We start from the raw sequence: 12,227 nt of genomic DNA on the forward strand, positions 1-12,227 counted from the left end.
AAATTCTCCAGATATTCTAGGGTTGCACACTCACAGTAACTCATCGATATGAACAATCACAAACATTTTCCATATTTGAAGGGGTTGCATTTACCTCATAAAAAGTGAATATAAAATACAATAACAAGTTTATTATATGCTGAATATCAGGATGCACTCGAGCTGATGCGTTGTCTCTTTTATGCAATTTAAAAGTATTACCTTGCAGCTCACGGAATTCGTTTAACCCAAAGAAAGAATCACACACAAAAAAAAAAACACTCAATCTGCTTTCTTTCCTCCAGTGACAGATAACTTGGTGGTGACTAGACCTTGTCAGGCCGCTTGTGTCACCTGCTCAACCAATAACGGCTGTTTGCTGTGTAAGCCCCGCCTCTTCCTCTACATTCAGCTGGATGGGATGAGGCAGAGGGGGCTATGCCTGTCTTCTTGTCCTCGTACATACTATGGCGTGCGCTCACCACCCACACACACCTGCTTAAGTAAGTTGTATACATACGTGTAACATGTCCTCTTGACTACATTTTACTTGATGTTAGAGGTTACTATTTGATGACTGCATGTTGTTTTACCAACCAACAACATTTCTCCGACTGGGACGGTTTGAATCTAAACAATGTGTCCGTGTCAGGGTGTCTGGAGGACTGTGACCACTGCTTCAGCAGACATTTCTGCACACGCTGTCGTTCCGGCCTCTTCCTGTTCCATGGCAGATGTGAAAACAGCTGTCCAGACGGTCTGACACCAAATAACGTGTTGCGAGAATGCACTACTGGGGCGACAAGTACATAGCCCAAGTATTTGTACATGCCCTATCAAGTTAAACATCCTGTTACCTGTCCTCCAAATGCCTCGTGGCACATAGGGCCTTCAGGTTAAACATCATGCAAATAAAACAGATTAAGTATGTTTCACTCCGTCTCAAAGTATTCTAGCTGTATCTAATGGGATTTGTTTGGGAGATAAAAGTGATACTTGAATTTCAGAGCTGATCCCTCAAAGCTGTCCAAAAGTCAATCTTATAGGGAATGTGCCTCCTCATCCAAAAGATTGAGGCAAGACCCTTCTGTCCCATTTTAACCACTATAAATAAACTATTGCAATATTATCTTTAATTAAGTATTGCTTTTCTTATTTAAATTCACGTTGCCCATTTTCTTTCAAAGTCCTTCCTTGTAGATGCATTGCTTCCTAGGCCCAATAGAAGGTATTTTCCAGCCAAAGTTCCCATGATTCTTAGCTTCCTGGACCACATCTCCATGACTTCTTTAGATGCCCCGCATTCATCTCCATACCCCTAGGTATCCTGTGTCAAAATACTAAAGCTATGTTATGGTATGGTTTTGGGTTGGTAAATCAATAGTGAGCAGTACCTCGGGACACTACTAGGCAGGTCTATCACCCACTTGTCGGATGAGTAGGGCATGTGATGTGTGGAGTATTTCCAACATTCTCAGTATGTTATTCTTCAAATGAACAACATCAAATGCATTGGTCTGATTGGTACAAAGCATCTGGTGAATATATTAAAAAAAATAAAAGTTACAACTGGAACATAGGCTACTTAATAGCCTACTCCTCCTATCATCACAAATGCTCCTCTATCCAAAATTATAGCAAATAATATAAGCAGACTATAGCTATGAAACGACTGCTGCGTCTAGGCATTTATTTATTGGATGGAGAGGGCCAGATTTGGAGGATGAGATTTTTCTACTCAATGAAATCAGTGTGGTCACCTCACATGGTGCCTTCGCATACCTTTTTGTGGACGGTTATATGTATCAGACTGCAGTATGTGTTTATTTTAATTCTTCCCAGGCACATCCAGGTACGCTAAACCATAGATATATAGAGCACTCGATGTATGCTGCTTTCACACCGTGGCGGCGTGAAGCAAGCAGCACCTTACGGCGGCGTCTGTCATCACAGGCGGCCATCGAACCACAGTCAAGCTTTCTGGTTGAATCTGTACCTGAGGTAAGTCTGTGATCTGCATAAACGCTAATACCCTTATCTCGCTGAAATCTTGACGGATTTACAAACTGTTTAGTTTCTTACAAACGTTATTAACGTGGTTATAATTCTGGATGCTTGAACATGTTGAAATTACAGCTTTCTCTTCGAAAAACAACTTAATAGTGCAGCTTAGTTGTGTATCAAGGCTAGGCTACTAGCTACCCAGTCATTTTACATCGATGGGAGAGGCAGAATTGCTCATTGTTTTCAATATAATTTAAGTTGAACATGATTAAACTGAAGTTGCACATGCTTTCCAATCGGGTTCGTTTGTTAAAAACATCTTGCATTATGAATTCTACAGGAAATTGCTGACAAGTGAAGATGCCAGACTTTTGTGCGGCTTACGGATGCACTAATCGACGAACTCTCGAAACGAGAACGCTTGGGATCACCTTTCACCTGTAGGATATTTCAATATTATGACTTTATTTTTAGGATAATCGTTAGTTACTTAGTGGAAGTATATACAATAGAGGTCCTGTTTCACAGGAACAGCGGGGCTAGTATTACATAATAGTATTGCTAGAGTGTTGTTGACACAAGGCTTTTTAGAATATGTTAGTTAACAAAATCACTGAATGAAAATCTGGTCAGCTTTTTTATTGTTTTCAGTGTGGTTAATCTTGAAAATGTTGACAATAATTAATATAGCTGGGTACATTTCTCACTTTAAAGGTTTCCCAAATCCAAAGAGAGGAGGATTAAGTGGGAACTTGCCCTAAGAAGGGACGGTTTTGCTGCCTCTGACAGGACTCTGCTCTGCAGTGACCACTTCAGGAGTGAGGACTTTGACAGGCTGGGGCAGACGGTCCGGCTTAAAGATGGTGTTGTGCCAACCCTTTTCAACTTTACAGCTCGTCTTCAAAGGGTATGTGTATCATTGACCAACAGTAATTTAAGGTGTATACGATTGATGGATCAATATAAATATGTGATTAAATGTCACACTTTAGTTTTTGTTTCTGCAAGTTATATAATATGTGGTTTAAATTATTACAGCACATTTTAGATACTCAAAACTTCTTTACTTATGTTTATTTTAGTCGGTAGCAACAAGAAGCACAACCACTTCTAAAAGAGCGGAAGACAACCTGGCAATGGACTTGATCCCTGATGTGGTGAGTATTTGCATGTGGAATGTCACAAACTAATTAGAGCATCATATGGCTTGTTACATGAAATACTTTATCTTGATGGTACCCAGGTTTTAGTAGTCTAAGAGCCCAATATTATTTGAGGTGGTACTCAAAGTTTGAAAACCACTGGCTTTCTCTGTCACTCATACACTGGAATGAATAAACACGTGTGAACATTAAAACTACACCCAGGGGTAGGCAACCTTTTATATTTTTGTCCAGAGCCACAAAACGCCTTATAAGTGGAGAAGCATAAAAGTATGCTGTTGTGTTTTCAGTTGGAGAATTGGAGAACCTAAAAATGTATTCAGGCTCACAGAATTCAAAAGTGAAGATTGAATTGTTGAAAAAGTAAGTTATTAATTTCCGTTTTACTATTATTTATATATTTGTATATTTTGCCAAAACTATAGGGAGCCACTGGAGAGAGCAGATTGAGCCACAAGCGCCAGGCCACTGACCACTTGTATGCATTGCCTGCTTGCCCTAAGGCTATAAAGGCCAAACTTGAAGAAGCCTCAGCGAGAGTGAGGAAACTGCAGCTGGAGAAGAGCAATGCCTTGAGGAGAGAAAACCGGGCCAAGAACAACATGCAGGCTGTTCTGGAGGAACTGAAGGAGAAAAATCTCATCAACGATGAGCTGAAAGACAAGCTTGACTGCTACTCAGGTAAAATAAAAATATCACATCGAATATTTTGTGTATTTTATGTTCTTTGTTGACTTCCTAGTTACCATTAAAAGGAGACCTACTGAATCACTTTTTCTAATTGAATTTCAGATCTTCCGGTTCATCTCCTGTCGAGGCAGGGCGTAGAGTACACCGAGGCCCAGAGAGATTTTGCCCTTACGCTCCATCTGCATGGTCCAAAGGCATATCACTACCTGAGAGATACTCTGCATATTCACCTGCCACATCCCAGTTCATTGCAAAGGTATTCTTCATGATGTCTAATTTTACACTGAATTACATTAAGCACTACAGACAATATTATTTAGTGTGTCCACCATAGGGATGCTTGGGTTAGTGGCTACATGGTTAAATATCTTCTTTTTAATTATACAAGGTGGCTGAGCTCTCTTGATGCCAGACCTGGTCACAATAAAATTATGTTGGAAAGACGGCGTCAGGAAGATGAGGTCAAATACGGATGTGTCACTCTGATGCTGGATGCCATGTCCATCAAAAAACACATCTAACATGATCATCAGACACAAACAATGTTTTGATATGTGGACATGGGGGATTGACTGAACGAGACTGACATAGCTTCCGAGGTTCTTGTGTTTAAGTGGGTTGGGCTTCAAGGTTATTGGAAAGCTCCAATTGCATATTATTTGACCAAGTCCATCACACCAGAATCACAAAAAGTGTTAGTAGCATGCATTAGAAGAGCTGCATCATCATCAGATGAGGTTGGTGTGCATGACGATGGATGGTCATGCATCAAATATCAGTATGTGCCCCCAACTTGGGTGCGATCTAAAAGCAGACCCCTGTGAGCCCTTGAAGACCCATTTCCAACATCCAGTAACCCATGACAATGTTTTTGTTATGATGGACGCTTGCCACATGCTGAAGCTGACACGCAATATGTTGCAGGTACATGCATCGTCATAAACATTGACACGTTGATGACGATGGTTCCTGTGCTGCTTGAAGGACAGTGATATGTCCTGACCTACAGATTCAGCCAGGACCACTTGGAACTTCTCTTTAACTCCATCAGAGCATCCGGTAGGTTTCATAATTAATTTTTACCAGCCGTAACACTAAGTGACACCAAAGTTTCAGCAAATGCTTGGATTGTTTTCAGTTTTCAATTTTTGGTAAAACATTTTAAAGCATATATCAGGGGTTAAAACTAACTTTTTCAACCCTGTCCCGGAAACGCCCCGTAACATTTTGAACCATCCGAATCGTCCCGAATTTTCCCAATAATCTTTTTTACATTTTGAGTTCTTATTTACTGATAATATAGTAAAAAGGTTAGGATAATCCACGGGTTGGGTGGATTGCGTTAAAAAGGAATAGCCTACTTGGTGGAATTACGGGCGGGTCGTGGTTGAAATAAATAAATGTTAAGTAGATTAACATATTGACTAGACAAACGGCAAACTGATAACTTTGATTTATATTTTTCTATAATCTCCCAGCGTCTGAAATGCGCGAACATCTCCGCCCAGCGCTCGTCCGCTGGTTTACCATAAGCATTCCACTGTGCAAACATCCCTGCTGCGTATGCCCTCACACACATTGTTGAAATATGCTGGATGCTTTATTCTTTCTACGTGGCTTTTAGTTAATGATCGGGCTATTATAAGGCCACGTTGGCTATGTAATCGCTGACAACGGGGGACATTTCATAGTGGTTGGACATTTTAGCGTGCATTTTGTCGGGACGCGGAACACGCCGCTCAAAATCGGGACGTCTGGTCAACCAATGATCGGGCGGGTGCGGGTATCAATTGTTGAAAAAAAAATTGCTTCGGGTGGATATTGATATTAGGCAGCGGGTATGGATGACATTACAACCCATCCGCGCATTTCTAGTCTAGACTCCGTGCGCAGCGCTGACTTCTCCAGTGAACCAAGAAAGCCCGCGCCGTGACGTACGGGGGATTTTACCCCCTTGGTTTTACACAGGAAACTTGCGATAAGATGGTGAAATCGCCGGGCGTGCCAAGCTGCGACCGAACCGGCGTGGCAGTTTAAAAAGGCCGTCACCATTGTTGCAAGCAGTCTCGGCGTCTCACTGAACAACACAAACAGGAGCACGCCAGCCGATTGAACGAAGCTCAGTCATTTTTCCATATACCTTGTAACATAGGCCGAAGTCTTTTCCACCGACAGCAAACCCCTTAGGGTTTGCTGAAAGTGTTAAACTTAAACAGAAAAATTTGTCAGTGCCAACAAAATTCTCTTCGTCCCGAGGTCGACCCGAGAGAGAATATTGATCCTCCCGATCACAATTAATTACGTCCCCGGGACGACAGGAAGTCGTTCATTTTAATCCGTGCCATATATTGAATATCTGTAATATACTCGTATATCTTGTTTTTTTTTAAGGTGGCTGGAATAACTAATCTAATGCTGGCCAGTTCAAATGGGTCTGGCTTCAGAAAGCTGTTGGCCCGCTGTGGAGTCGTTAGTCCCCAGCAGCGGTCATGGACAGCTCTACAAGCCTGTAGATATATCCTCTGCAGCAGGAGAAGAAGGTCTTCCATTCCCGTTTGCTGACATTCCTGCCCTAGTACACGACCACAGCTACCTTCCCGTCCGCTTCGATGGTCTTGAGGACAACGCTCTCGTGTACATTTCAGGTAAAGGCTGACTGAAAGTCGATTTAGCCTTTAACCGATGGTGCTAAACTGTCAACTCTGTGGGAGAACAATCTGACGATAGTCCAAAAAAAGAAATGTCCCCTTAATTTCCCCCATGCTTATTAATTATTATAATTTATAATATTAAACTTACCCACATTTCAGGATTTGTAAATGACACGGGCTCTGAAGAAGCTGTCCTGTGCTGTCTGCCGTGCCAGCCTGGTGACAGGCGCTGCATCTGGCATCAAGGACCAGAGCTACCACCTGCTGTGTCTAAGAAACAATGGATGCCTGGTGATCCCCATCAGAGGGCACAGTGAGGGTCGTCACCAGGCCAGCAGAGTGGGTCATTCGCCAGCCATCAGCTAGTTTCAGGCGATCGCAGCCCATCAAACTGCTAGAGGTCTTGTCTTGGACATTGTACGAAAGAGGATCGGATCAGAGGATTGACGCTGGCCTGGGTTTCAGCGTTTTAGTAGCCCATATATTGATTTAACTTGAACATGTGTGCATTTATTGCACCTATCTGTTCTATTTAATGTTAATTTCATATGAAAACCCATGGTTATAATTACGTAAATACATCTCTGTACAGGGTGGGGATTTCAACATGCAGCCTTTCTTGATGTTTATTTGTAAAGGGAAATCTTGTACCTATTTTAGAACATTATTCAATTTTTTTTAGAACCTAACAATTATGCATAAGTATTGGCACAATACATCTCTGACGTTGATAATAAAGAAAACCGTTTGAAAATCGGTTGAAAATTGAACAAGTTATGGTTATTTAGATGGTACATGTACCACTACCAGCACAATGTTATGGTTGAGCAGCTGACTGTGGCAAGATGGCCGCCAGTGCGGACGTTGGACTCCATTGGCCAGCATCGCGGACGAGACATCTGTTCTATATTTATCTGAGAACCACGGTATGGACTTTAGGGGTGTGTGTTCCAGACGGAAGCAAGCGACATACGCACTTCGTCAGTTCATTTTTTATATTTGTACTATTTCAAGTCAGTACAATAGACTTTAACCTGGCTGCATAACAAAACATGTGCGTTTTCTTACGGAACAATCTATAAACTTGACAGGAGGCCAGGTGAGTTGTTCGTTGTTTTAAGAAAAAAAGTTAACTAGCTTAGCCAGTTTGCTACGTAGTATACACCAGACTCCAACGACCATTAACGATGGCTGCCTCGGTCACATATAGAAGGGTTTGGGCCTATACCCAACCTGACGTCCACTCTAGTACAATTTCTATTTCGTATCTCGTTTATAATGGTACGTGTATGTTTACACACTATCGCTAGCTTGGAGCTAGTTGGGTGGGCGGACTACAAGTCACGCCCTCTCTTCACGTTACGCCCCACTCTTGCAGTCCTCAGACAAACCCTCAGCCGCCTCGTTTGGATACCGTTGCCTGTTATATAAAACACATTAGTCAAACTACCTTGTTTTGGAAACGGCTTGGTACTATGTATATCCTCGCAATGGTTTGTTCGAACAAGTATATTAATAGAACTTCATCTGGCAATAACATTAACCCCCCCCCCCCTCCGTCATATTATTTGCCCACTCCCAAGTAACCGTAAACCTGTAAACATGTAAACATAAACAGTGTCAAAGATATTTCCAGCCACTGCATATTCTGTTACCTGCGCTTTGAGTAGCATGCTATGTATTAACAGAGCTGTATAACACTACTAATGTTGTGATACAAAGTTGTTAATTTACATTAACAGAAACATTATACATCCAATGACCTTTGAATCAGAACAAACCTCGCTCTCTGACGTGCCCTCTTTCAGAATGGCAGACTGCCGACGTGGACTTCCCGCCTAACGCCCCGGCCCCCTCTAAGATGGCGTCCATCCCAGAGTGTGCCATCTGCCTGCAGAGCTGCGTGCACCCCGTGTGCCTCCCGTGCCGCCACGTCTTCTGCTTCCTGTGCATGAAGGGCGCCTCGTGGCAGAGCAAGCGCTGTGCCCTCTGTCGACAGGAGGTGCCTGAGGACTTCCTGGAGAGGCCCAAGCTGCTCTCGCCGGAGGCGTTGCGGGCGGCGGCGGGGGGGGGGGCCGACGGAGGGGACCACGCCTGGTACTACGGGGGGAGCGGGGGGTGGTGGCAGTACGATGAGCGCACCAGCCGCGAGCTTGAGGACGCCTCCGCCAAGGGCCTGACCAGCGCGGAGATGCTGATCGCGGGCACCCTGTACGTGGCCGACCTGGAGAACATGGTCCAGTACCGGCGGAACCAGCCCGCCCGGCGCCGCCGCATGAAGCGGGACGCCGCGGGGGTACCGAAGAAAGGGGTGGCAGGGCTGAGGCTGGAGCCCGAGGTCGACGCGGCCGCCGACCCCATCGTCGGCCCGCCTTTAGCGGTGGCGGCGGCGGTGGTACCCTCCGCGGCGGCACCGGAGCGCATCAGCTCGGCGGACGGCGCCGACGCAGACAGTGCCCCGGGCCGGGCGCAGTCTTCCTCCGGCGTCGGGGCGCTGCCCTCCGTCCTCCCGCTCAGACCTCCCACGATCCTCGGCGGCCACGTGTCCCGGCCTCCCTCGCCCGCGTCGTCACCGTCCCTGGAAGAGGCCCTCTCCCAGCTGGGGCTCAGCCAGGGGCCCGCGGGGGAAGGAGGCGGGGCATCTGTGGACGGAGGCCTGTCGTATGAGTGCGGGTCTGGCAGCAGTGAGGGGGAGGGGGACGAGCCAGGGCCGGCCGCCGCGGCGCCGCTGCGGCAGAGGGGCGTTCCGTTGGCACGGCAACTCAGGGAGACTCGGCCAGACAGAACGCCGCCAGGAGGCGGGCCCAGCGGCTTGACCCGGGGGGGGCGCGGCCACACCCCCGACGGACAATGCACTGGGTCCCAGGTGTGACCGGGATGAGGAGAATCGTTGGCGTCATTTATGGAACCAGTCACTGCTCGTGGGGTTCAGTTGATTCAGTTCAGTGAACGCTGTCGATCAAAGGCGACTTTCATGTTCTTTGAGAAGTGAGCCAACTCTTTGCTTTGTAACCTGCAGCCGTATGCCTGCTGTACTTTCTACTGCTGATCCTCAAGAACAAAAACCTGTTATCTATTTCTCACTGAATTTACAGAAGATTGTGTCTGCCGTGAAGATAAGGAAAATAATTTGCACCTACTTTTTCTCCAGGGCTTTAGGGAAGAGGCTTAATGTAGTTCGATAACATTGGGAGATAGTTCCCTCTTTTATGATGATTTTGTTTAACCACTTAAATTGTGAATTGTAGCACTTTATATGCAATCGGTTAGGATTTTAACTGCCGTAGGTCATTCTTTAGTAATATTGACAGGGAACCATAACCCAATTAACCTGTGTGTGTGTGTGTGTGTGTGTGTGTGTGTGTGTGTGTGTGTGTGTGTGTGTGTGTGTGTGTGTGTGTGTGTGTGTGTGTGTGTGTGTGTGTGTGTGTGTGTGTGTGTGTGTGTGTGTGTGTGTGTGTACCCACCCGTGTGTGTGTGTGTGTGTGCGCGCGCGCGAATCAGATTATATTGGCTCTATTTAAATCGCTGAGCAACGGTTGTTATATTAATATTGTGGTTGTGTTGTGAGCGGGGATGGGTGATGAAACGTAACTGGCGCCGCCACTGGAAAGTATCCGGACACATTTAGAATGTTCCATTTGGACTTCTCTTCCTCACCCACAACAGACGTACTTTATCAAAATACTATCAAAACAGGGGGATTTACATGTACCACACGTACTTGCGGTATAGGATCAGTAGCATCTCTTGGAGACACCCATTTTCTGACCATCAGGTTGGAGTCGCCTAAGCAATAGATTGGATACACCAATCTTTCTGTTGATTTCCAAAAGCTATTGATTAAGCTTAATTCCTACTTCATCCAATATTGGGTGTGCAATTACTTTAGGGTGCATTTGTGTGATCTGTGATCTTTACTTGTTTTTTTTAAATAATAGGTATTATCTCCAAAAAGTAATACTACTCAACCCCTAATGCATTTTTCAACGTGCCATGACATTGATTCATTAAATAGGCCTATATGGGGTCTGTCCAAAGGATGGCGCTATTGTATCAACATTTTCTTCCGTCTGCACAGAGAAAAGTTATTTGACCTTAAAGGATTGGGAAAATGTAAACAGCCAATGTTTTTGTTTTAAATTAGTTTGATAGAGGTATCACTTATTGAACAACTGATGCAATTGTATGGTGAATAATGTTAGAAAAACATCCACGATAATTTAAGATAGAGATAGGGTTCTAAGATAGATACATGGTTTTCCCCAATAATCTGTCCTTTATACCTATCAAATAAAATGTGGATTAAGCAAAACTGGATTAATCAACCCAGAATATGAATATTAAATACCTGTGTCTGTTTAATACTATTCTTACTGATTATTTTTCTGTTCATAGAACAGTTTAATCAGGATAACAGTATTGTATTATGTTAGACAACAATACATATAAATTATGTACTTTACCAATACACAGGCTTACATGAGGCAATTTCGTGTGGCATAAGCCAGGGTAAAAACCTAGAGATGTGCCTCATGTTTATATGAAGGCTGTAGTAGTAGCAGTCTGCATGGCAGCCCAACAAGATTATACCAACACTGCACTATTCATCCCCTGTCTACTGGAGACTAGTGTGAGGGGAGCAGTAGAATAGTGCCCTTCATTCACTTTCTTGAATTAGTCAGTTTGCTGTTTATCTGTGTTTATTTGTTGTTTGATCTAAACCCTATTTAGCCCTATTTTTTTTTTTGCTCTCCCAAATACTTCTCCATCCATACTCAGTGGAAGAAATCCGAATACCTGGTTGTATCAATAATGATCATAGATCGACCATAAGCCTGTTATGATTGGCCGTAATAGCTGATTATGGCGTTGTTTTGAATGTTTTGTTAGATTTAGTACTATTCTTTCAGAGAAAATAAAGACAATTCCACGTCCACTTGGCAAGCTGTTAACTGGTTACAAATGGTAAAGTACTATACGCCTAATAACTTGGCTGCCGTAGCATCAATAATTGTATGTATCTTGATCAAGCTATTATATACGTAAAACATTTTAGATTGTTTATGTTTAAGTGCACAAACATACATTTTTGCAAAAAAAAATGCAATAATCACTGATGGCTCAATTAAATCCCTCCTCGCTTTCTTCGAACATGACCATGAAATGTCCACGTGTCTATCTGAGAAACAACTAAACTCGGTGCCAAAGGTAGAATAGCTCCAGTAATCAGAACACAAGGTTACCATTCTCCCTTGTTGTACTTTATGTACTTTTTAATGAGTAGTTGTCAAGTGCCCACACTAAGACATACCGTTCCTTTCACCTGCAGCATGGGTCGTCTTACAAGTGACTCGCCATGACGTCCCTGCTTGACCCCTGCCTGGAGTCTTCCACGAAGGCTTTGCTGCCGGGCATATTTTTGGAGCCCCTTTGAATGACAGTGTGTGTGCGAGAGAGGGAGGTGGGACAGTAAGAGTGGGAGGCCGCAGGAGAAGGTCAGAGCATTACGGAAGGGGAGCTGGCTCGGGGAGACTGCCTTAGAAAAACATACAGGAACATCACATGATAACAAGGAGTCACATGTGGCGGATACCATTAGAGTGGAGGTGTCGAAAAATGTGAAGGACAAGGGGCTAAAGGTGTGTGTGTGTGTGTCGTGTCCACATGGTTGGGCCTCGTGGTTGGTCGTGAGGGGGTTTGACCCGCGCCCCCCCCCCCCCCCCCCCCCAGCAAAATA

At 44.3% G+C, this 12,227-nt stretch overlaps 1 protein-coding gene across 8 annotated transcripts; it reads left to right on the plus strand.

Moving 5' to 3' along the window:
• The first annotated feature begins 793 nt into the window (after window positions 1–793).
• On the plus strand, window positions 794–11,862 carry LOC130374584 (E3 ubiquitin-protein ligase rnf146-like). Of its 8 annotated transcripts, none has more exons than XM_056581433.1 (11): window positions 794–1,980; window positions 2,324–2,423; window positions 2,698–2,890; window positions 3,066–3,140; window positions 3,437–3,509; window positions 3,650–3,827; window positions 3,939–4,092; window positions 4,761–4,895; window positions 6,228–6,481; window positions 6,647–7,586; window positions 8,296–11,862. In XM_056581433.1, the coding sequence occupies exon 11, from the start codon at window positions 8,349–8,351 to the stop codon at window positions 9,357–9,359; it is 1,011 nt and encodes a 336-aa protein (XP_056437408.1). In that variant the 5' UTR covers window positions 794–1,980; window positions 2,324–2,423; window positions 2,698–2,890; window positions 3,066–3,140; window positions 3,437–3,509; window positions 3,650–3,827; window positions 3,939–4,092; window positions 4,761–4,895; window positions 6,228–6,481; window positions 6,647–7,586; window positions 8,296–8,348; the 3' UTR covers window positions 9,360–11,862. The 8 variants fall into 8 exon arrangements, with proteins under 8 accessions (XP_056437408.1, XP_056437409.1, XP_056437402.1 ...); XM_056581434.1 differs by having other exon boundaries at window positions 3,066–3,137; XM_056581427.1 differs by lacking the exon at window positions 3,437–3,509 and having other exon boundaries at window positions 3,572–3,827.
• Window positions 11,863–12,227: the final 365 nt, after the last annotated feature.

Source organism: Gadus chalcogrammus, chromosome 21 (genome assembly GCF_026213295.1).
Source record: "Gadus chalcogrammus isolate NIFS_2021 chromosome 21, NIFS_Gcha_1.0, whole genome shotgun sequence".
NCBI classification, from domain to species: Eukaryota; Metazoa; Chordata; class Actinopteri; order Gadiformes; family Gadidae; genus Gadus; species Gadus chalcogrammus.

Bases quoted from the DNA above. Each gene is read 5' to 3' on its own strand.
- LOC130374584 (XM_056581428.1), top strand. From the start codon at position 8,349: ATGGCGTCCATCCCAGAGTGTGCCATCTGCCTGCAGAGCTGCGTGCAC.